Source organism: Corylus avellana, chromosome 4 (genome assembly GCF_965113065.1).
Source record: "Corylus avellana chromosome 4, dhCorAvel1.hap1.2, whole genome shotgun sequence".
Classification (NCBI taxonomy): Eukaryota; Viridiplantae; Streptophyta; class Magnoliopsida; order Fagales; family Betulaceae; genus Corylus; species Corylus avellana.
In genome coordinates, this window is record NC_142493.1 from 26,035,251 (window position 1) to 26,058,156 (window position 22,906).

At 34.6% G+C, this 22,906-nt stretch overlaps 3 protein-coding genes across 3 annotated transcripts; 1 reads left to right on the forward strand and 2 right to left on the reverse strand.

Annotated features, from left to right (window-relative positions):
- Positions 1 to 1,414: 1,414 nt before the first annotated feature.
- Positions 1,415 to 5,579, reverse strand: LOC132179273 (multiple organellar RNA editing factor 2, chloroplastic). The gene is made up of 4 exons (XM_059591973.2): positions 5,147 to 5,579; positions 4,912 to 5,009; positions 4,683 to 4,748; positions 1,415 to 1,864 (listed from the first exon to the last, which is right to left on the reverse strand). Exons 1-4 carry the CDS (start codon positions 5,545 to 5,547, stop codon positions 1,722 to 1,724), a joined length of 708 nt encoding a protein of 235 aa, XP_059447956.1. The 5' UTR covers positions 5,548 to 5,579; the 3' UTR covers positions 1,415 to 1,721.
- A 1,716-nt stretch (positions 5,580 to 7,295) lies between these two features.
- On the forward strand, positions 7,296 to 9,571 carry LOC132178304 (GDSL esterase/lipase 7-like). The gene is made up of 6 exons (XM_088515677.1): positions 7,296 to 7,539; positions 7,632 to 7,765; positions 8,196 to 8,447; positions 8,809 to 9,061; positions 9,108 to 9,200; positions 9,243 to 9,571. The coding sequence occupies exons 1-6, from the start codon at positions 7,296 to 7,298 to the stop codon at positions 9,569 to 9,571; spliced, it is 1,305 nt and encodes a 434-aa protein (XP_088371803.1).
- Positions 9,572 to 9,770: 199 nt separating this feature from the next.
- On the reverse strand, positions 9,771 to 16,008 carry CYN (cyanase). The gene is made up of 4 exons (XM_059591217.2): positions 15,669 to 16,008; positions 15,490 to 15,561; positions 11,217 to 11,325; positions 9,771 to 10,186 (listed from the first exon to the last, which is right to left on the reverse strand). Exons 1-4 carry the CDS (start codon positions 15,935 to 15,937, stop codon positions 10,148 to 10,150), a joined length of 489 nt encoding a protein of 162 aa, XP_059447200.1. The 5' UTR covers positions 15,938 to 16,008; the 3' UTR covers positions 9,771 to 10,147.
- Between the last annotated feature and the right edge of the window lie 6,898 nt (positions 16,009 to 22,906).

Here is a 22,906-nt window from a genome sequence, read left to right on the forward strand (position 1 = left end):
CCGAGCCCCTAAAGCCTCACAAGCTTCTTTCCATTCCAAGGAAGGACACTTGGGAATTCCAAATTCATGCTGCTGTTACTATGGACCACATTTATCAACTCATCCACAATGTAGTGCAACCCATGATCGATACCTCAATTAAACCCTTTCTTCTAGAGCTCACATGCTGGTTTGGCAAGACTCCTCAATTTCTTACATCTTGTCTTCCCCTCCTCACAATATTTAGGCTAATTTGATGTAGCTATTTGATCAGATTATGTTCTGGCAGCTGTTGTTTTTAGTGATTATGATGGGAATATCATTTTAGTTGCCACCAAGCACCTACTTATTGCTTATGCTTCTATGTGAAGCTCAAGCTGCATTGTTAGCTGCTCAACTTGCAACTTCTAGTAAGTGAAACTCTCTTATTATTGAAGGAGATGCTCTTACTCTCATCCTTACTATCAACAGTTAACTTGTTCACAAATTAGAACTTTTTTAGCATTTACATTTACTTTTTTGGCATTCACTAATTTTATAGCACATTGTGTTTGAAAAAAAATTCTAATTGGTCTCTTTTTTCTTCCTGTTCGGAGATTGCTTATTCAATTAACCAATTATGCAATTTATGCACTCTCTAAATCCTTCCCATTGGACTAACGCAAAGCGTGTTCTAAGCTATCTTAAAAGGCTATGTTGATCATGGCTTATTTTATTCTAAGGGTTGTTTATCTCTTCAGGCAACTCTACCATAGGATTTGGTGTTTATCTTTGTCCTTGTTTAGTTTCTTGATGTGCCAAGAAACAATATATTATTGTTTCTAAATCTAGCTTTGAGGCTTAGTATAGAGCAATGGCAATTACTATATAGCTGAATTATATTGGATCCGTATGATAGTAAAGGATTCGGTCTTTCCTCTCCAACTAAACTATTTGGTGTGACAACATTGGAGCAATGGCCTCCAATCATGTCTTCTACGCCCGCACCAAACACATTAAAGTGGACTTTCATTTTATTAGTGAAAAAGTGCTTAACAGAAAAAATAGAGTACTTAGATAGAATAATGAAAAAAGATAGTTAAAATACAGAAGTTCTGAAAAGTAGGTAGTTAAAATAAAAGGTAATCCTTCAGCTAAATTTTAGCTAAAAAAGAATGTGAATATGAATGCACATGTTTTTGGGCTGCATCATTTGCTGCGGCATAGCTCTACTTAATGGACCAATATAACATCCGATGGCAACACTTGGTTCATGCCGGCACAGCTCTACATTTCAGATTCCTGCCAATTCTTTTTGCTACTTGCATCCAAATAACTCTTAAATGCACCAGTGTCAAGTTTGGCAGCCAAGAAAAGTTGTCAATGCTTCAATCCTCCATCGTTATATGATGACTAAACATAGCATATATCACCGTTATTCCGTAGGAGCGTACCATTAAATAAAAATATTAAATTGTCACAATAAAAGGAAGTATACATATAACGAGAGAAAAACTTCAGAACAGTCATCACACAGCATCCAGAAAATGGACTGAACCACGACATCAATTGCTATAAGTTAAAGTTCAACTAGCCTGGATTGCGACTTTCAGGGACCAAGCATGACATGACATTTATATAGGTTCCCAAAATCCACACTTTTAAAAAGACGCTCAGCTATTCCCTTTTTGCCAAGATATCTACACAGCTAATCTTCCCATTCATTGTCACACCGCGATGACTGAGCACATTACAATCCATTTTCACCTCATATTTTCTCTGCGACGCACATACCGAGTTCTGTCATTGTATCTCGGTCTGTCTTGAGCTCTCTGTGGCTGTGGCTCCACCCTCCTCTGTCTCTCAGGGGACCTTTGAACAATCTCCCCATTCACAAACAGTTCAGCTGCGACATAACAAAAGGTTTGCATAATTTTGATTATTAAACCTCACAAATAAGAGTAGTGTATTTGAATATATCAAATTAAACGAGAAACAAGCAACAAATTATAGCATGGCTCCCTTTCCAAGAAGAGGTGAATAACAAAGTTGGGAAACAAACCTTCAACCCAAAAAAAGATCAAGAAGTAAACGAATTAGGTTATACATAATTGTAATGTATGGAAATGTTACAATACCAAGCACAAAAGGGAGAAAAATAATAAGGAAAATTTATCCTGAGAAAAATTCAAGGTATATGATACTTCGGATGATAATAAAATTGATCCGGATGTTTGAATGTCAAAACTCACCTCTAGAAAGACATGAATAAGTAAAAAACGAACATCCATGGACGTTATGGGGAGGAGGGACATAAACTTCTATCAAGCTAACAAAGATATTATCAATGAAAAAAAATGAGGACTTTTTTATTACTGCCGATCAGCAATATATGCACCGCAAGAAGGAAAAAATACAATCAATGTATCATCTCTAATGATCTGTAACTCCACAAGTGTATAAAAAAAGCACAGAACAAGAATGAGAGGAGATTTGCTGCAAGTCCATTAGCATTCAAAGCTTAGACATTACCCCTTCGAGGCTATTAGCTTTGCCAAGATGGACTAGCAAATATGCACCACAAAGATCCTATGGGCAGGAAGGACACAAACTTCTATCAAGTTAACAAAGATATTATCAATGAACAAAATGAGCACTTTTTATTACTGCTGATCAGCTATCTATGGGCGGGGGTACATAACCTTCTATCAAGTTAACAAAGATATTATCAATGAACAAAATGAGCACTTGTTATTACTGCTGCTCAGCAATCTATGCACCACTAGAAGGAACAAATACAATCAATGTATCATCTCAAATGGTTCTGTAACCCCACGTGTGTATAAAAAGCACAGAACAAGAATGAGAGGAAATTCGATGTAAGTCCATTAGCATTCAAAGCTAGACATTACCCCTTCAAGGCTATTAGCTTTGCCAAGATGGACTGGAAAATATGCACCACAAAGATATTATGGGCAGGGGGGACCTGAACTTCTATCAAGTTAACAAAGATATTATCAATGAACAAAATGAATAGCAATTTTTATTACTGATGATCAGCAATCTATGCATCACAAGAAGCAACAAATACAATCAATGTATCATCTCTAATGGTTCTGTAACTCTAAGTGTGTATAAAAAGCACAGAACAAGAATGAGAGGAAATTCAATGTAAGTCCATTAGCATTCAAAGCTAGACAATTACCCCTTCGAGGCTATCAGCTTTGCCAAGATGGTCTACTAAAAGTTGCAATATCAAGAAAAGCAATCACTAACAATGGTGTTGTTTGGTAAACAACAATGGCTTTACAATGCACTGTTCACGATTGGTGAGAAAAAATATGAGTGTAATAATTAGTATAAAAAAGTGAAAAAGTTGTATTGAAAAGTAAGAAAATTTTGTTTTGTACTGATTTTTTTATTTAAATAGTAGTAAAAAGTGAATGATGTGAAATAAAAAGTAAATGATGCGATATAAAAAGTGAGAATGTTTTGATGTTGATTTTTTAAAACAATGAGATGAAAAATGTGGGGGAATGTGATGTTGTTTAACAAACAACACCAATATGTTTATCATGAAAAATGTTTGTTGCGCCTTGCCGGACTTGCACCCAATTTCCTTTATACTTTTGAAAATAAATATTACCATGAACATTGGTAACGTCAAAAGCCTGAATACACAACTTTAAACTGGTATGAAGGCCAGTCATGTCAAGGTTTTGGATGCTAATTTTATACAGGATGCGCATGTGGCAGGAATTTTTTTTTAAAAAAAGGGTATGTTTCATCTTCCCTGTCTGCATCTCAACCACGTATACAAAGCGCAAAATAGTTACGAGAGACATTTGATATAAGTCCATTACATTCAAAGCTAAGCATTGCCTACAAGATTCATTAGCTCCTCCAAAAGATGGATTAGACGACATTTTTTTTTTAATAAGTAATAAACCAATCTCATTAAAAGCGTAAGGCGCCCCTAAGTAAGACAAGAACACATTACCAGATTAGTATGTTAACACAAACCACCACCAGTAATATGTTGTCCACATAAAAACTATTAACATGCACTACGTTTGCAAACACATTCACACCTCATGTTAGGCACTTTATTTATGTAAAGAGTGACCAAATCATAAATACAAGGCCGCTTTATCCTTGGTATCCCTTAGCTGAACCTCATGATGTATAAAAAACTGGAAAACACTTGAAATCCATTCACATCCGGTAAAATTCAAATGAAGACCTTGCTTATTACAGGACTCTAAGCTTCTTAAAAAATGGTGTAAGCAAATTTAAATAATAACCTGTATCAATATTCTTCGATTTTGAGGTCATGCTTCACCCATACAAATTTTCAGATATGGGTAAAAGATGCACATCAACCATAAAAACTATTCCCATTGAAGATGCCACATGAACCATATGGGTGATCCACATGCCCATCAGAACGTATTTTCACAGAAGAGCCACACCAACCCTTTCATTGAATTACGGAGGCAGTGGCTCAAAAATCACAGACGCGAGCCAAAGTCATAAACTCGATGACTTCAAGAAAGGTAAATGCCAGAAACCAGAGTTGAAATATGCATATACGTGTACTGAATGCCAACATTACACGTTCACTCCAAAACTACAAGCAAGACATACCATCATATACTCAATAACACTAACAAAGTAAAGCAGCATAGTCATCAAAATCTCAAATTCACGCGTAAAAGACTCACCCCCATAGTCTTTGTATTCAGGATCCACATAAGAATCTGGAAGCACAAACAAAACTCCGGGCAAGCCTGTCACAACAATAAGAAAAAAAAATCCATAACATCCACGATACATTAATGTACGCGTGAATATATATATATATATATATATATATATATATATATATATATATATATATATATATATATATATATAGATAAGAAAATGAATTGTAGCAAAGTTAAGACAGACCTTCAAGCTTGTTAGAGGTCTCCTCGTCAATCTCACAGCCAAATCCAAAATACCTCTCACAAGAAACATTGTAAATCTTCTTCTTCGCTTCCTCCTCACTGCTCACGACCCCAAAAAGCACTTAGTAGATAACAAAATCAACACTACCAATAAAAGATAAAAAATGTCCGATTTTTTCCTTTTCCCTTTTCCTACACTTTCTCGGAAAACAAACAGAAGAGAAAAAATAAAATACCTGCCGAGGACTTTGGCTAGGGTTTGAATGTAGCAGTCGATCATCTGGTGCTTGGTGGCGCCATCGCCGCCGGGCTTGTCCATGACGATGAGCCAGTGCTCGTAGTCGCAGCCGGGGAAGAGCGGGGCCATCTCGGTTGGAGGCCGGTCACTGAAGTTGGACCCGGAGTTGAGAGGCGAGTAGGCCGAGCCGCCGGACCGGTTCACGCGGCAACGCACCGGGGTGAACCGGGGTGCGGACGGAACGCATCGTACGGGGGCGAGGGCTCGGCGCGAGTGGAAGAGGAGAGCGGGGATGGGAGGCTGGCTGGTGATGGTGGAGAGGAGGCGCCTGGAGAGCGCCGCTGGGCGTCGGAGAGTGGCGATTGAGAGGGCTCGGCCTAGTGTTAGGGTTAGAGCCATTTGCTTTCTTTGGAAGTGAGGGAGTGAGTGAGGCAAACGAGGGTTTTGTGTGGGCTTAAGGGGTATATATCGTTGATTCTTTCTCGGGAACTGGAAGTGAGGTGTGTGAGGTTGGATTATCTGAATTTTTTGTTGGGTTTGGGCCCAGGATCCCATTAGCACAAAAGGCAGCCTAAAATAGGGGCTATGGACCTGTCTCGATTAGTTTGGGCCCAATATTCCATTAACACAAAAGCAGACTAAGAGTCTGTTCGAAATTGCGATTTAAAAAAATATAATTTAAAAAATAGCGATTTTAAAATGTGCAATTTAAAAATATGATTTTTAAAAACACAATTAAGCGGTCAGCAAAATTGCGATTTGACATTTAAAATTGCAATTTTAACCCTAAAAATTGTGCGCTTTTATGCATTTTCAAATTGTAATTTTTTTAAAAATGTAATAACAATCAATCAATTTTCTGCGATTTGGTTTAAAATCGCATTATGTGTCTATGAAATCGCAATGCCAAACTCGCCCTAAGAGTGTATAGGAATTGTGATTTTTCATATCAATCCGATTTTAAATCAAATCGTAGAAAATGTATTGTTTGAGAGTACATTTTTAAAAATTAAGATTAAAAAAATTTACGTTTTTAAAAATGCACGATTTTAAAGGTTAAACTACGATTTTACCAAACAATTAGTAAAACAATTGTGAAAAATTTATTGCAGATGATTGATCAAAACTTTATGAGAAATTCAAAAGAAGCTTAATTGCTTGAATGAGAAAAACTCCCAAATTTGTTATGCATTAGAGGAGGCACTAGTTTGCTTATAAGGTTGTAATTGAACTGAGTATTAAATGTTCAAGCTCTATTCATTTATCATATTTCAAACACGAGCTGAACTCGAGCATATCATCGAGCAAGATAATTTATTCAAGCTTAGTTCATCATTTATTTTTCGAGCGAACTCAAACTTATTTATAAACTACTCAGTTAACTTATTTATTCATTATATAAAGTAAATAGCATTATTTTTTTCTTCATAAATCTATACTAATTATTAGTTGATTAATTATCGTTAAGATTTTATTATTTGAGTTAATTAAATAAATTAACTTGAATTTTAAATAATCCAATATTGAGTTTATATGTATAGTTTATAGTATATATATAAATTTATTACGCGCACACGCACATATTTATATATACACACAAACACACACATATATCTATATATATCAAGACTCACAATTACAATAATTCAATTCATTTCTACTATATTAGGAAGAGAATTTATCATATGAGTTTATACGAGCTTATATGAGTCGAGCTGAGTTTATACGAGTATAGATCGTTTAATAATCGAGCATAATCTTGTGTTCACGATTGGCTAATTTATTAGATGAACCGCTTGTGCATTTACATCCCTACATTCTTCAATTTATAGGCCATTTCATCATTTGCCACAATTCTGTTTACTTACCTTGAGAGAGTTGAGAAGTGCCACTGAATTTGGTGTTCACTTATTTATGTTACCAAACCCTCCATTAGTTTGTTCTGAAATGGTCTGTCTGGATACTATTTTTATGCTGCTCATAACTGATGAGACAAAAATAGATGCAATAGTAGGTTTCTGGCCAACTAGCCCTACTAATTACTACCAAAAGAAACAACAAATTTTTTTTTTTTGTTAAATGCCATGGTAGACGAGGTCAAGATTCAAAGCAGCTTTATTTGGAGATAGCATCAGATTTCAGCAAAGATGGAGAAATTCCTTCATCTTCTTTGTCTTCCATTTATTTTGTGTTCCCTTGAGTCGACTCAAGCTCAGTTGCTGGCTGCTGCTAAAGGAGTGCAGGCCTTGTATGTATTTGGGGACTCCATTGTTGACAGTGGCAACAGTTTAAATACCTTAGTGAATGCAACCTATTTGCCCTACGGATGTGATTTCCCTTCCCCTGCCTCAGGCAGATTCACAAATGGCAAAACAATAGCCGATATTCTGAGTAAGAAGAAACATATAGAATTTGTCCTTTTCTTAACCTTAATCAAATAGCTAGGCAGTAGTTAATCTGTGGTCTTTGAAGGCATGCTGCAGGTTTGTCTCTCAATGTGTCAGTACTCTCAATTCCATTATGGGCTTCTGAAAAAGACAAGAGAGGTACAACCATAGCCGGTTTCAACTATGCTTCTGCTACCGCCGGTCTTCTTCCCGAGACTGGACGCACATTTGTAAGTGTTAAAGTATTGCTTAAATGATTAAATATATTTTTTATTATCAGCTTAAGTGTTACGATATTTGTGTCCCACATGAGTAAAGTTTAATTTTAACCAGATGTATATAAGCTCTTGGATACCCTGCCTTGCAAGTGGGTTTTCAAGGGTGAGATTTGTGGCATTTGATATCAAAGCCAAACACCACGCCACTTCTGACTCCGACGCCTTATTTTTATGAGTTTGTATGGATCATCTTTTTATCCTCATAAAATTGATGTGACTTTCAAATCACCATTAAATTTTAGATAAGTAACGGTAGGGACCATCTTTTGATCCAAATGGTAATTTTGAAAGTCACATCAACTTTAGGAAGATAAAAAGAAAATAAAAAGATGGTCCATAATATTACTCTATTTTAATTTATTGTTATCATGCGTGCATGTAGGGGGCAAACGTCGTGGGCATGAAAGAACAGATTGATTTGTTTAATGAGACAGTTGAAAACTACTTGCCACGGCAAATCAATAATGCAGAGGTGCTCTCCAAATACTTGTCGAAATCTATTTTTGTAATTTCCATCGGCAGCAATGACTATTTGTACAATTATCTTCAGCCACAATATTACACTACTAGTAGACAGTATGACATGGACGAATTTGGCGACCTTCTCATGTTGGAATTGGAAAAACATTTGAAGGTACCTTATTTTGTCACATTTGTTGTCTTATTATTAGTCGAAATCAAACAATTGTTGATCACATATTTGAAAATAAGGAGAGCAATGCTACAAATACAACCCTAAGCAGCAGGAGCGGCTACAGGTAGCATCGTTATATATATTTTTATTAAATCAGACATGTATCACCTTCTGATTATTATGACGTGAGAGCGTCGTTAAAATTCAACAAAATTAAAAACAGTTGAAATCTTTCAATAAAATTGATAAAAAATGCCTACTTCAATACGTCAGAAACATTTTCCCCTTAAAAAAATTAGCGTGGGGTGAATATGTTTTCGTATGTTGCTGTAAAAGCTAAATACATGGTATAAATATGCAGGCTTTATACAGTTTAGGTGCTAGGAAGATGGTGTTTTTTGAACTTGGCCCCATTGGTTGTTATCCATTAGTTGTGAAGAGGGGAGAACAAAATGGAAAATGTCTACAACAATTAAATACCATGCTGGCCGTCTTCAATGCCAAGCTATATTATATGCTCACTGATATTGCCTCTTCCCTTGAGGGGACAACATTCATTGTCGCACAAACTTTCAAGCTTATTTACGACATGGTGGAAAATCCTTCTAAATATGGTAAGCCTCTGCCTTACTAATCTGAGAGCTGGAAAATTGTGAATAGGTATATGCTCGGCTTCGATCTTATTCGGGCAGGCAGGTGGATTATGCATGGAATCTCTCACATTCTCTGTCCAGATAATTACAATTCAAGCGGGTAATTGCAGTGAATCTTTATCCGAAATTTTTTGTGTTGCAGGGCTAAATGATACAACAAATTCATGTTGTGCTGTTGAACAGAAGGGAGGGAGACTATTGTGTGTTCCAGAGACAAATCCATGTGACGAGAGGAAGTCGACTCTGTTTTGGGATAAATTTCATCTGACAGAGGCCGCATACAACATTGTTGCGTACAAATGTTTGAATGAGTCGAGTGTTTGCACGTCATTGGAGACCTTTGAACCTGAGGGTAAAGCTGTATCAGGACAACCTGGCCGGTTGTCAAAACCAATCTTTAGTGGTTTTAATACACTGGTGTTGGCAATTATGATCTCAGTTTCTTATTTTGTAGCAAATTTTTGTTCATAGATTATTACCATTTTTGCAATCGCCTCTTGGGTGATCAGTTCAAACAAGTAATAGACATTACTCATAAAAATTCATCCAGAATGAGTGAAACTAAAACAGGTTTTGCATTTTGAAAATCTGAACCTATAAAATTTCTTGTTTAATTTCATAACGTTAAGTTAGAGAATTATGAAACTTGCTTGGAAACAAATTCTAATAATGACCATGAATTTCACGTTTCCTTTATATAAAAGCAATACATGTAATTGTTCCATTCAATATCATAGAGCCAAACAAGTACAGAGAGTTGAGCACTCAAATTTATTCAACAAAGCCTGATGGCACTCTCAAATACAGGTATATTGACACAAAGCAAAGGAGACAAGCAAAAGCATTTTAAGGTTATCTTTTTGCTTTTTAGGAAAAAAGCATAACCATTAACAAACAACTCAAAATATAAAACATTCACAAAACAATCTAAAACTACTTTTACCTTTATATCACGTCACAATAAAAATGCAAAAAGCACTTTCTATAACGAACCCAAAAAGTTCGCAGCACCTGCCTCAGCAGTCAGCATGAGGATATTCATAAACTTCACTGTAGTCTCTGCCTCGAAACCATGTGCTCCGATTTCTGCGCAAAATAGTTGGAAAACTTTTAAGTAGTATACAGACATGAAGGACTACAAAGCATGTTAATTACCTAAATGAATATACTGACGATGTAAGGTCATGAAGGACTACAAAGCATGTTACTTATCTTCAATGTCTTCTAAATAGTAAGGTCATTTGAGTTTGTGGGTAGGAATTTATTAGAAGAGAACAAAAGGGGAAGGGAGAAAGTAGGATTAAGAGGAATCTTCAGAATGGATGCTTCAATTACAATTGCAAGGAGAAATAAAGTTACACATAAATACAGGAGAAAATGTAGAAACAATTCAATTCCACTGCAAGGTTGTGATTTGCTATTAAATAACTTTAATAATTCCCTATGAGGCTATGACATTATGAAGAAAAATGTTCATGTGCTAAAGAGTTGTTAGACAGTAAAAACCGAGGCATTAGGAAGAATTCCACATATATGTGAGAGAGAGAGAGAGAGAGAGAGAAGAGAACAATTAGAACAAGAGCATAGCCACTCTAGGGTTTCAAGGAACTTCCTGAAGACTATGGAGATTAATTTGGATAAGCACTCTCATCCAAATAATCTCCCAGAGCAGAGACGTGAGTCATGACACTCCCTCTTTTCATAAAGGGAACAGCAACTTTTGACAGCAAAAGTTGACCCATTACCATACCATGGATCAATCTAGGAAATCAACAAAATTCAGTGGGTTTTGACTCTGCTGGTGGTCCAACTTGTGATCCAATAGCAGGTTAAAATGGTTGGAGGAGAAGGTGGTGGTGGGGGGTGTTGCGCAAGAAAAGGTCAATTATTATGTGAGTGGAATACCATGTCAAGCTGAGCTACTGCCAAAGTTAATTGTATGTTGGATAAAGCCATCTGATGCTTAAAGTAGACATTTCCTCTCAAGAGAAACTTCAAGTTCTAATGCTGTATCGATTACTGCAAATGTTTTTTTAACTCTTTTTATTTAATAACTACTTTAACATTGATTCTAAGTGAACAAGACATAATCATACTAAGGCATTCAAGCACTGACCTGCTCAGAGTGAGGCAAATACTTCCCATCAAATGTCAGAACTACACGATCCTTCCCATCCACACCTTTAATTTTGTCGACTGAGCAAAAGAAATCTATAGCTGACATGCTAAAAAGAAAAAAAGAAGAAGAAGTATAAATTGCATGGTTAATAATCGAATGAGATCAAGTTAAATTTTCCAGGCAACATGTTTAATTCAATGGGAGATGAGATTGCATGTCCAGTTCGCTGCATTTGGCATGTTACCATATCTACTGTCAGTAAGGACTATCAGTATCATCCTACATATCAGTGGGAAGAGGCATTTCAAGATAGACCACCCCTGCCCTTGCAACAAATTTATGGACCCAAGAATATGAAGATTCAAGAACGTCAAATCCAAAGAGAAATGATAATATATGATTAGGAAATTGGAAATCTTCTAGTACATATTACTTGATACTTGATACTTGATATCCATTCTATGATGTATTCAACTGATAGTAACTGCTTTATTTGCCCTGAATCTAGTCTTAACCACACATAGGCATTACAATACACAAAAGCCACATAACAATTGCAACATGGAAAATCCCTTCTAGCTTAAGATTGAAAAGAAAACACCCAATGGAGATAAATATATATAACCAACTTCCCAATCACAATTTTTTTCTTTAAATACAAGCAATCTGAGAAGCTGTTAGCATACTAGTTAAATTGCCAAGTCAATCCTTTCTTATCAAATAAAGTTGTTGAAATAAATATATTAGTGTCAGAGCATTCACTGAGTTCAAACCCTGTCTTCACTTTATACCTCCCATTTTAGAGTTGTTAGGTTTTATGATGTTGGCAAATTCAGTGTCAAAAGTGATTGTGTTGTAAGTTTAAGTTTAGTGGTTAAGTTGTTTTTAAGTTGAGGTTCAAATTGAAGATCATAGCAGGCCGTTTGCAACCAATGAGACAATTTTACAAGGTTCAGAAATTCAAAGCAGAATGCTCCGTTTGCAAGCCCATTTGAAAGGTGTTTGCATTTCAAGAATTCAATTCCAGAATGTACTGATCGCAGGCACAATCGCAAGACTTTCGAACGGAGAACTTTAAGGTTAATTTCAAGCTCCCAAGAGGCTCAATTGCAAGGGCAATCACAACAGGTTTGAACAAGGCTGAATCATTGTGTTGCACAAGATACCATCGAAAGCTCCAATCACAAGAATGTTCAAAGCAAGTTCGTACGCAATGGTCATAAAGCTAGATCCGAGACACTTGATTGCTGATAGAAGAGGCTAGTGACTCCTCTAATGAGGAATCCATGAATGATGCGGACTTGGCATTGATTGCCAAGCAGTTTAGAAAAAATTTTAGACCTAGAAAATGTGAGTTTAGGAGACCCTTCAAAGTGGCTGAAAAATCCAAGGATGACTCAAGTGGAGCTTCCCCAAAACAGAAGAACAAGGACAATAAAGACAAGAACTCTCAAGGCATTCAGTGTCGTGAGTGTTCAAGGTTTGGTCAAATTAGGGCTAAGTGTCCTAATTGAAAGAAGTCCAAAGGTAAGGGTATGAATGTTACCTTGAGTGATGAGTCAGATTCTGATGACTTATGGAAATTACATAACTTCTACCGCTTCAATGAGAAGTGGTAGTGGGTCTAGTATGCATGACACACTTGACCATGAAGAGTCGTCTCAAGATGATTCTGATGAAGAAGTTGATTTTGCAAGTTGCATACAAAAAGCTTTTTAAAGAGTGCACACAACTGAAGAAATTGAATAAAAGAAGCTTTAAAAAGCTTAATGAAGTTGAACTTGAAAAAGAAAATTTGCTTGCAAAGTTGGATGACTCACATGCATTGTTTGATAAGCTGAAACATGAAAATATTGTGCTTAATGAACAAATCAAATCACTTGATAATGAGCTTGAAGAATCTAAACATCATTTGAAAAAAACTCTAGTGATAAGCTTGATAAAATGTTGAATGTTCAAAAGCATAACTGTGATAAAATTAGTTTGAGTTTTGTTGATAGTTGTCCATCTTTGCCTTCTACTTCTTAAGATAATTCTGTTTCTAAAGGTAAGGTTGCTCTTGTTCGTGCTGTTTTTGATAAAGGCAAAAGGTTCTTGGTGATAATGTGTCTAAACCTAAGTCAGTACCTCCTCCCTCCTAGGAGACAACCCACTTCTAGGTTTGTCCCTACTTGTCACCATTGTGGCAAAGTTGGACATTCAACCACACTGTTTCATGTTGAGACTCTGTGAGCATGTGAACGATAATTCCTTTCAAAAAAAGGATTGTTCAAGATGATTAGCGATGTGTTAACTAGGTTAGATGTGTTGGACAAACAAAGGGTTCAAAGTCATAAGTCACCACAAATTGTCAAGCAAGCTTGGGTAAGAAAAGTTGACTACATCCACCTTTGAAAAGAGAGTAGTGGGGTAAGAAAAGTAGACTACATCCACCTTTGAAAAGAGAGTAGTGGTAGTCCTGCATTGACTTAGGTCGTTGCATTGCATGCCTAGGATTGCATTTAGTGTCATTTTCATCAACCTAGAGCATGTCATTTGCATTTTGCATTTTTATATTTCATTGCATTGCATTTGTTTTGGTATGCTGTTTTGTTGTTGTTTCAAATTTTTTTTTAATACAAAAATGTGGGTTCCTACTTGGGTGTTCATGTGGGTGCATCATATCCTTGTTTGTGCTTAATGGTTTTGAATCACATATGAGCACATTTTTATGTGAATTATGCAAGAGGATTAATATTTATGATGGAAAATGTGCATCTATGTGCATAAATGGTGTTGAATGTTTTTATAATGCTTGCAATTTTTGTGCACATTTTGATTCCACAAGTTGAGTTTGACCACATGTGTGAGTGTTTGGTAAGCAATCATTAATGCATTTTAAGGACCAAATTGACCTTAAACTAGTTACACCTATGTCTTAATTTCTCTTTCATAATCTCACCCTAATAACTATAGCACATGTGCACTATATAAAAAGCGATGTTCTTAGATATAACAAAAGGTGAACATTGCATGTTCAAAATTGGGATCGTTGTGTCCTTATAGAAAAAGCCAATGTTCACTTATTGCAGAAAAAGGTGAACATTCAAAATGGGTTCTGATGACAATTTAGTGCTTCTTGTATGTTGGAAGTGTTCCTAGTCCTAGTAGTTTGGTTTGACTTTTGGCCCTTTGAATATGTGTATGCTACATTTATGGTTTCAATTTTAAGCTAAACCTTTTCACAAAATTAAGGTTTAAGCTCGCTTGTTGGAATTTCATCACACACTTCACGCAAGCATTGTCTGAATGTAACATGCCATGACTGCATTTTTATGGGAATTGATATCCATCAATTTTTGGACCCTTATTGTATTTGATACACAATTTGACTTTACATATATATGATTTAACTTCATCAAGGGTCAAGTGTTATTGGTGCATTCCATGGGATTTGGGAATATTTTTTGGTATGTCAGTAAGGGGGAGAATGGTTTTTGGTGCTTAAAATTTTTGAAAAGTTCAATCTTTTCTTACTTTTCTGGGCCTCGAATTCGAACGACAATATTGTCGTTCGAACGGGATCAAAAAGTCACGCCCAATTCCAAGTTTTAAAGCCTCGATCGTGCCTTTCCCTTTCCCACTGTTAGCACCCAAAACCTAGAACTCTTCGAATAACCCTCAAGTCACTTCATTTTCTTTGTTTTGCCCTATTTCAAATCATCATTTGCATTCAAGTGTTCACTAACCCATATCAAGAGGTAAGAAAATTTTCGGTTTTTTTATTGTTGTTTCATTGAGTTTTTGTCTCAATATTTTCATGATTTCCTTTACTTTTCTTGCATTTTAGTTCATTTCACTACTGGGTTGTGTGGCATTATCCATTTTCATCATGTAGTTAGGCACGGATTTTGGATCTCCCATCATTTTGGGGTACAAGTCAAGTTTTTACTACAAAGGTTTCGTAAATATAAACTGATTGTAATTTGATTCTTCTATGGTGGATAAGTTTCCAGGAGTTATTGCCCCAGAGTGGTTTTATTTTTGAGTAGTTCTTTTAAAGGTTTAGAATTTGTCAACAAAATTGCGGTGTTTGAACTCTTTACTGTTTTATTTAATTTTGGTGATAATCTACGTGGTTGCAAAATTTTTGTTGGTTTTGAGCAAATACTATTCGACAAATATTAGAATATTGATTAAACGATCAAATTTACTTTCTTTTTCTACCATAATCTTTTGGTATAAGCGGTAATTATCAGAATCAAAGAAATAGACACTGAGTGAAACTTACATGCCATCACCAAACTCCTCATTGATTATCTCCTTGATGCTCTCACCAAAATGCATAACCGCTTCATTCAACCTACAAAATCGGAAATTGACGCGAAAAACAAAACCCCAATAAAAGATAAAACCTTGCTTGCATGAAGAAACAGCGATGAGGATGGGTAAATTGGAAGAGCGAAATACCTGTAGATAGTGGGTTCTTGGATCAAGCTGGGGTCGTAGGAGCGCATGGGTGGCCTCATCATCTCTTGGAGGAGGTCGTCGGTCAGGTCGGGCAGCGCCGCCCGTAGCACAAGGGCGGTGTCGGGCTTGAGCTGGGCTTGGCGCCTCAGCAGCTGGGCTACGTAGACGTTGGTGAGGCCCGTCTCTTCGGCTATCTGGCTATACGACTTGCCGGATTTGCGCTTCACCGCCAGTAGCCGGTTCGCTGTGATTGTTTTGCCCTCTTCCATTTCAAGCAAACGACTCCTCGTGTTTTGAGTGGGCGAGAGAGAGATAAAGAGGGAAAGTGGGAAACACAAGTCCTTGGGCTTTATAATTGTATGGATGGAAATAAACCAAAAACAAGTATTATTTACTTTAGGGATGCTTATCTATAGATCTATCTATAGACAAAGCAATCCTGAAAGCAATCCTGATTGGATATATATATATATATATATATATATATATATATAAAATGTATTTGCCATTGCGATTTTTGTAGATAAAAACTTCCTAGAAAATAAATCATTTTAGAGTGCGTTTTTTAAAATTGTGTAAAAAATTTTGCATTTTCCAATCATAAGTAAACGCATGACTTTAAAGTCCAAACTATAATTTTATCAAACGTTTAATTGTGTTTTTAAAATTTACATTTCCAAAATGCACATTTTAAATTTATTATTTTGAAATCGTAAATTCAAACGAACCTTAGTATCTAAAATGGTTTATCAAGAGCTACTTATATTTATTTTAGCTAAAATAGCTTGTCAACTGCCCTGTAGATTTGATTATTTAAATATTTTTTTATTCCTTTAAAAAATGTACATTTACTCTCTCTAAACTACAACTAATCTTAAACCCGTGAATATTTAACATAAATAAAGAGAGAAGAAATGAGAAACACACCAAAAAAAAAAAGAAAAAAAAAAAGAAGATTATGCATTGATGAATAGGGTCAACCTACATGTATTGTAGAAAAAAAATGCATTTTGCATTGGGCTGGTTTTTTGAAGGTTTGTTAGGCATTTTATATATCAATCCAAAATACATAACCCATTAGAGATGCTCCAAGTGTTTATCTGGTCCAGATGGAGATGGATCAAAGTGTTATATGTTACCTAATGGTGTATACAAATTTGACACATTCTCAAAACTAAATGGTAGAAATGCAATGCTACATTTGATGAATAAACAAGCACTTGTCTAGAATGATCATTAAAACCTATGAAATTGAGAGTAATTACGTAATTTCATAAGTTTTAATGAGGATAAAATTGAAATAGAGAGCATCAAAATTTTACGTGAAATTAGTAACGGAAGATCTAAATTGAAAATTTTTGAAATATTAGGAGGGTACATTGTCAATTTTTAAACATTGTGATTCAAATTAAAAAACCACTAAAATTTCAAGAGATAAAGTGAATTTAACCAAATTTTCTTTCCCCTTTTGGGTTGGAAGTTTAACGGTGAAGAGCATTAGAATGCACAAGTTGGGTTCAATTTATTAGGCCCAAGATGTTTGAAAATTTGCGTTTGAATAGATAATTATAGACCTGGGCCTCAGCTACGCTGGGCTTTTATAAGGCCTGAATCATATTCTTCCTTTTTGGTTAGACATTTAAATTTTATCTGTAAACAATACACGTATGTATAATGTATCTGTAAAGAATACTCGGATGCTTCCTATAACTGTTGGAGGTGTATATTGAAAGCAATACCAGAAAAACTTTGTTTAGATTGTGAGAATCCAACTCAACAAAATCATGTAGGAGTAAGAGCTAAAAGAAAAAAAGAAAAAGAAAAAGAAAAAGCTATTAAATTAGCAATAACAAGTTTTATGGATAAAGAAAACGTGAGAAATTTGGCGCAACAATTATAGAGAAGTTTTCTTAGCAAGCAAGAATTATATATAGAGATAAAGTGAGCAAAAAACATGGTGGAATATGAGATATGGCAAAGAAATACTCTTTGTCAAAAAGACTATAAGAGAAAAAGGTAGCTTTGTCATGTAAGCTAGTTATTTATCTTAATATTATGTAAGCTCTTACGTATATATAGAAGGAAATGTTAAGTGTTCACTAGGTGTTTTTAGGATTCTAGGTGAGTATTATTTTCTAAAAAAAAAAAAAGTTATTATTTCTTTCACTCAATTTTTAGAAAATAATAGCCACCTAAGACCAAAAAAACACTATAAGAATATCAAGAGAACACATAGCATTCCCCATCTTTTATATAGTGTCAATTAACTCTTAGATTAGTCATTAATGCATGTTAAAAGAAAAAAATAGTTGATATATGAACACTACAATATTAACCCATTAAAATAAAAATAAGATGAAATTGTAGTATATTCTGTTAGAACAGTTTTCTTCACGGTGGAGGACCCCTTCACTCCGATGTCAAAGTTAGACAGTTTTTAGGAGAAAGATTGTCTTCGGTGCACAATCATTCAATATGCTCAAAAAACAACCATTCAATAGACTCAAAGAGACTAATTAAGCTTTGAGAGAGAATATTTAGAGGGTATGAGAAGATGAGAGAACATGTTTTTGTACATGGTGTAGGGCGCCTATTTATAAGCTTGGGGAGTTAAAGTAGACTTGGATTGGGTCTTCTTATTGGAGTTAAATTAGGATTCCTAGAGCTTGAGTTGAAATTGTGGTTTTATTATTGGCTCTTATTTAATGAAGACTTTGAATAGGACTCATTTATTCTAATATTATCTTAATTGGAATATATCTTTATATTTAATTAATAGTCCTTGCTTATTTAATTAATATCTTCGTGAGCTTATGTTTGGCTATTGAGTCCAGAATTTGATAAACTTGTAATGTGAATTTATTTCCAGCATATTCTACTACTTTTATATTATTTGAGATTGTGATAAGAAAGGCAAATAAGTGCCTCAAAAAAAAAAGATAAAAAAAAAAAAGAAAAAAGAAAAGCAAATAAGACTTTTCACATATCCACTTTGTTGACTACTAAGAATAACTCCAAAAATAAAATAAAATAAATAATAATAATAATAATAAAAATAACTCCAAGAAAAGAACATTAACTATGGGTTTAGAAGTTTCTCTCGAATCTTTATCCAATTGCATAAGTCAATTATATAGGTAGCAACCAACTATGATGTCAATCAATACATAAGCTAGTCAATTAGGCTCAGTTTAATTTGATTTTTGATTTGAAATTGATTGACGTGATATAAAATAAATAGAAGTTTATAATTTTATATATATATATATATATATATATATATTAAGTGTATTTTTTTTTATCTAATAGTAAAAATTATTATTAAATTTTGGATAGATTTGGTATGAACTCATAGATTCCCAAGATTTGTCTTTCTCCAAAAGTGATTAAATGTAAATATGACTTATCAAATAAAGCAATGAATTCATACGACAATTATAAATAAAGTAATGAATATTGGGCGAATAACCTCAGGCTCAATAATTATTGTCATACAATAATGCAAGATTCCTTTGCAGCGAGTCAACTTCTAGAGCTTTGAATATGGAGAAGATGGTGGGGAGATGGTCCACAGAATGCATTGAAGCATTTCACTCCATAAACTCCTCTGCCACAAAATCAACTTCTAGATCGATCGAGCTTTGAATATCAACCACACCTTTCACACTTGCTCTCTTATATAGACAGTGCAGTTCATTAAAATTGAAGTCACCATTAATTGGACCATATGAGGCTTTGAACGTGGCTTTCACTAATTACACTTTTTTGAAAAATAAAATGCAAAGTACAAAATATCTTTTTTTTTATAAATATAACACAATATTTCTCAATATTCACTTTTTTCAGGCGTGGAGACTGGCCCTATTACTCATAAAAATAAAATAAAAAATTGAAGGCTTGCTTCCACTGATGGAGCTGAGGCTGCTCTTTCACCGGAGGTGGATGTATCTCATCAATCTCCTACACTGCAAAGTCTTGTCCATCTCTTTCAACTTCTTTCTTAAATCATTCAAAGTTTATACGAGCAAGTCAAGGATATACAATGATGTTTTGAATGGCTCCCCCCCCTTTTTTTTGTGCTGTCCATCTCCATCGTGCTGGCATGAGACTGCAACCTATAACTACCATTCATGAGTTGTACGTTTGACTGGTTCTTCTAATGTAGAACCCAAAATATCTTTGCCTTCAATTCTTGTTTTCAATTCTATATATGTAAACTATCAAAAGTGAAAACATTTGATAGATATATAGTTACCAGAAGTTATTGTCATTGGACAGAGAATTGCCCCTTCTAACAAAAATAAATTTAAAATATGATGGTGTGTATTGTTAAACCACCAGTTATTTCAAAAGTTTAAGATGATAGGAAGAAATAAATTTAATCACTTAACTATTACTTTAACACTTTTCATCACGTGTAGATTTAAACTCCTTTTTAATAGGTGAGGCCCAGCATATAAAATATTTAATTGAAAACCATTACTTTAACATGTATGACCGATTCAACTCATTCAACAAGTTTAGATTAACATTCATAGTGAGTTCTTTCAAAATTTTCTAAATTAGTTTTTTTTTTTACGTTGTTTAGAAAATTAAAGAATGACGATTAAAGTCACCTAGCATTACGTCATTTTCTATTAAAAGACACCAATTTAGTTCATGTATACTAAATTGGCGTAGTTTATTTTTTCAAATTTTGATTTGCACTATGTGTTGTCATATCGGGTCTCTTCCTCTCAGAAGCAAGTGTCATGTCTTTTAGAAAAAGCAGTCATGCGTAAGAAAGTCCTTGAAAAAATGATAAATCAAGACTGGCATATTGAAAGAGTTATAGCTGACTCTTTATCTCTTCTTCCAATTGGGAGGTCAAGAAGAAGATTAACAGAAGTGTAAAATATTTTTGCATCTATAATATGGTATATTGGGCCACAACAAGAATTTATTCGGACCGTATTTTCACTTATTTTTCTCCCCTCTTCCTATTCCTAATTGTAGTGACTTAGATTCACCTTCTGTTTTCTTTCCCCATTGAGGAGATGTATTGCATGTTCTCTTGTTCTTAATGCAATGTTTGTTAAAAAAAGAAAAAAGAAAAAAAGAAAAAAAAGAGGTGATTTTTGTGCTTTTACGAAACTTTTGTTTGGTAAAGGTTTTAGAGGATATATTTTTTTTAGTAGAAAATGATTGATGAGCTGGAGTTGAGACTTCGTCGAGAAGTTTGACGACATCTCGCCAGAGGAGCCGGTCGAGGATAAATCCAGGTACCTGAGACTCCACAACACGTCGTCAGGGACTTTCCCAGATCGAGAGGAGGTTGTGAGTGAAGTTGAGGACTTGGAGATTGGTGAGGTTGAAAATGGAGGGGATTGTACTTTGTGGGTTGTTGAATCTCTGGGTATTCAGGAGGATTTTGAGTGGTTTTGTTTCGTTTATGATGTTTTTCTTATTAGAGTTACTTCGTAACCGTTTGTTAGACACTTTTCTTCTCCTCCGATCCCCCTTTGTTAATGTAGTCTATAGAGATTGATCATTTGGTATAAAATTTTATATTTTTTTTAATTGAAAAGTGACAAAATTTTGTGCAAAACTTTGATTATTGTCTCTAATCGGTTACCCACAAATCAACCCAACTAAACTCATCAACAAATTAATCAAACTCCAAAAGGAAAGACCCACACCCGCCAAAAGGTCAATACAACCCATCAAATCTTTGTACGTCTACAACAGCATGGCCTCCAAGGTCAACGAGATCGTCCATCGTGCCTGCCAAAAGGCCACGTTGGTTAGTACAACCATCAAACGGCCCGGATCGATCATCATCCTTGTCAAGGCCAGCTCATCCGTGATCAAACCATCGTCCCCCTCTCCTCCCACATGGACCCTGGGGACCCCGTCACCGACGGCGACAACGAGTGGTATGAGAACACAGAATGGTATGCCTTCTCCCCAGGGCCCCCAATTTAATAGAGCCCAAAAAAAATATTTTTGAGTTAAAAAAAAATTTTTTTAAAAAAATTATTTTGGACCAAAACAAAAAATTGAAGGCCCAAATTTTTTTTAATATGGCCTAAAATTTTTTTTTATCAAAATTTAAGGCCTCAATTTAATAAGACCCTAATTAATAAGCTCATTATAAATTTTAAAAATAATTCAAAAAATAAATTAAAAAAGGACAAAGCATTAAAGCCTTGTACATCATTACACCAATTCCTTCGAGCTCTTGACGCTATAGTACACGCCTACATCATTCACTCATCCTCTTGGCCTCTTTCTAGAAATTTTTTGTTTTTGATGGGAAAATATATACGTTAGAAATAAAATATTACCATTTATTTTCTATTTATTATTTAGCCATCTAGGGAAAGCCGGCCAAGAGCCAAAAATATAAACTGCTGTCAACCATGAGTATTTTAAATATCAGTCTCTATATTTGCCACTTTACCTCTCCTCTTTGTTTGCTCTTTTTTGAGTTTTTCTTCTCTCCCTATTTCATTATTTTCTCTTCCTCTCTGACTCCGAGTGACTAAGTCTCTTGTCTTATCTCCAAGAACTACTTTATAATTCCTTTGCCAAATCAGGTTTTATTGTTCTATTTTTGTCATTTATTTTATTATAGTCATAATTTTTTTATTTTTTTTTATATTTTTTATTTTATAAATCGTGTTTGTTTAATTTGTTAGTATTTTTAATTAAACATGTCGACTAGAAAATATGCATTTGGATATGAAAAACTTAAAAAAAAAAAAAAAAAGAAGAAAAGTAGACAAATTGATTGAATCTCAAAGAGGAGCTCTAAATAAATTTGTTATTAGCAATAAACAAAATATTAAGGATAATTTAGGTGAAAAACTCATAAATGAATAAAAAACTCATCAAAAAGAATTAGAAGATAATGAAAATGTTATTGATGTATCTAAATCTATTGCTACAAATATTTATGACCTTGGCCAATGGAAAAATATTGATGCAAAATTAAGGGATTTGTTAGTAGAAAATGGTCCAATAAGATACAATATTATAGATTTTCCTAAAGATGAGAACTCTAGGCATTTTTCTAATACATATTATATATGAAAATTATCAAATGGGGAGCAACATAATAAAAAATGGCTAGTTTATTCAAAAGATGTAGATAGAGTATTTTGTTTTTGTTGTAAGTTGTTTAATTCAAAACCTAATAGAATGCAACTAGCTGATGGAGGGATTGGTTGATAAAAAATTGAATCTAAAAAATAAAA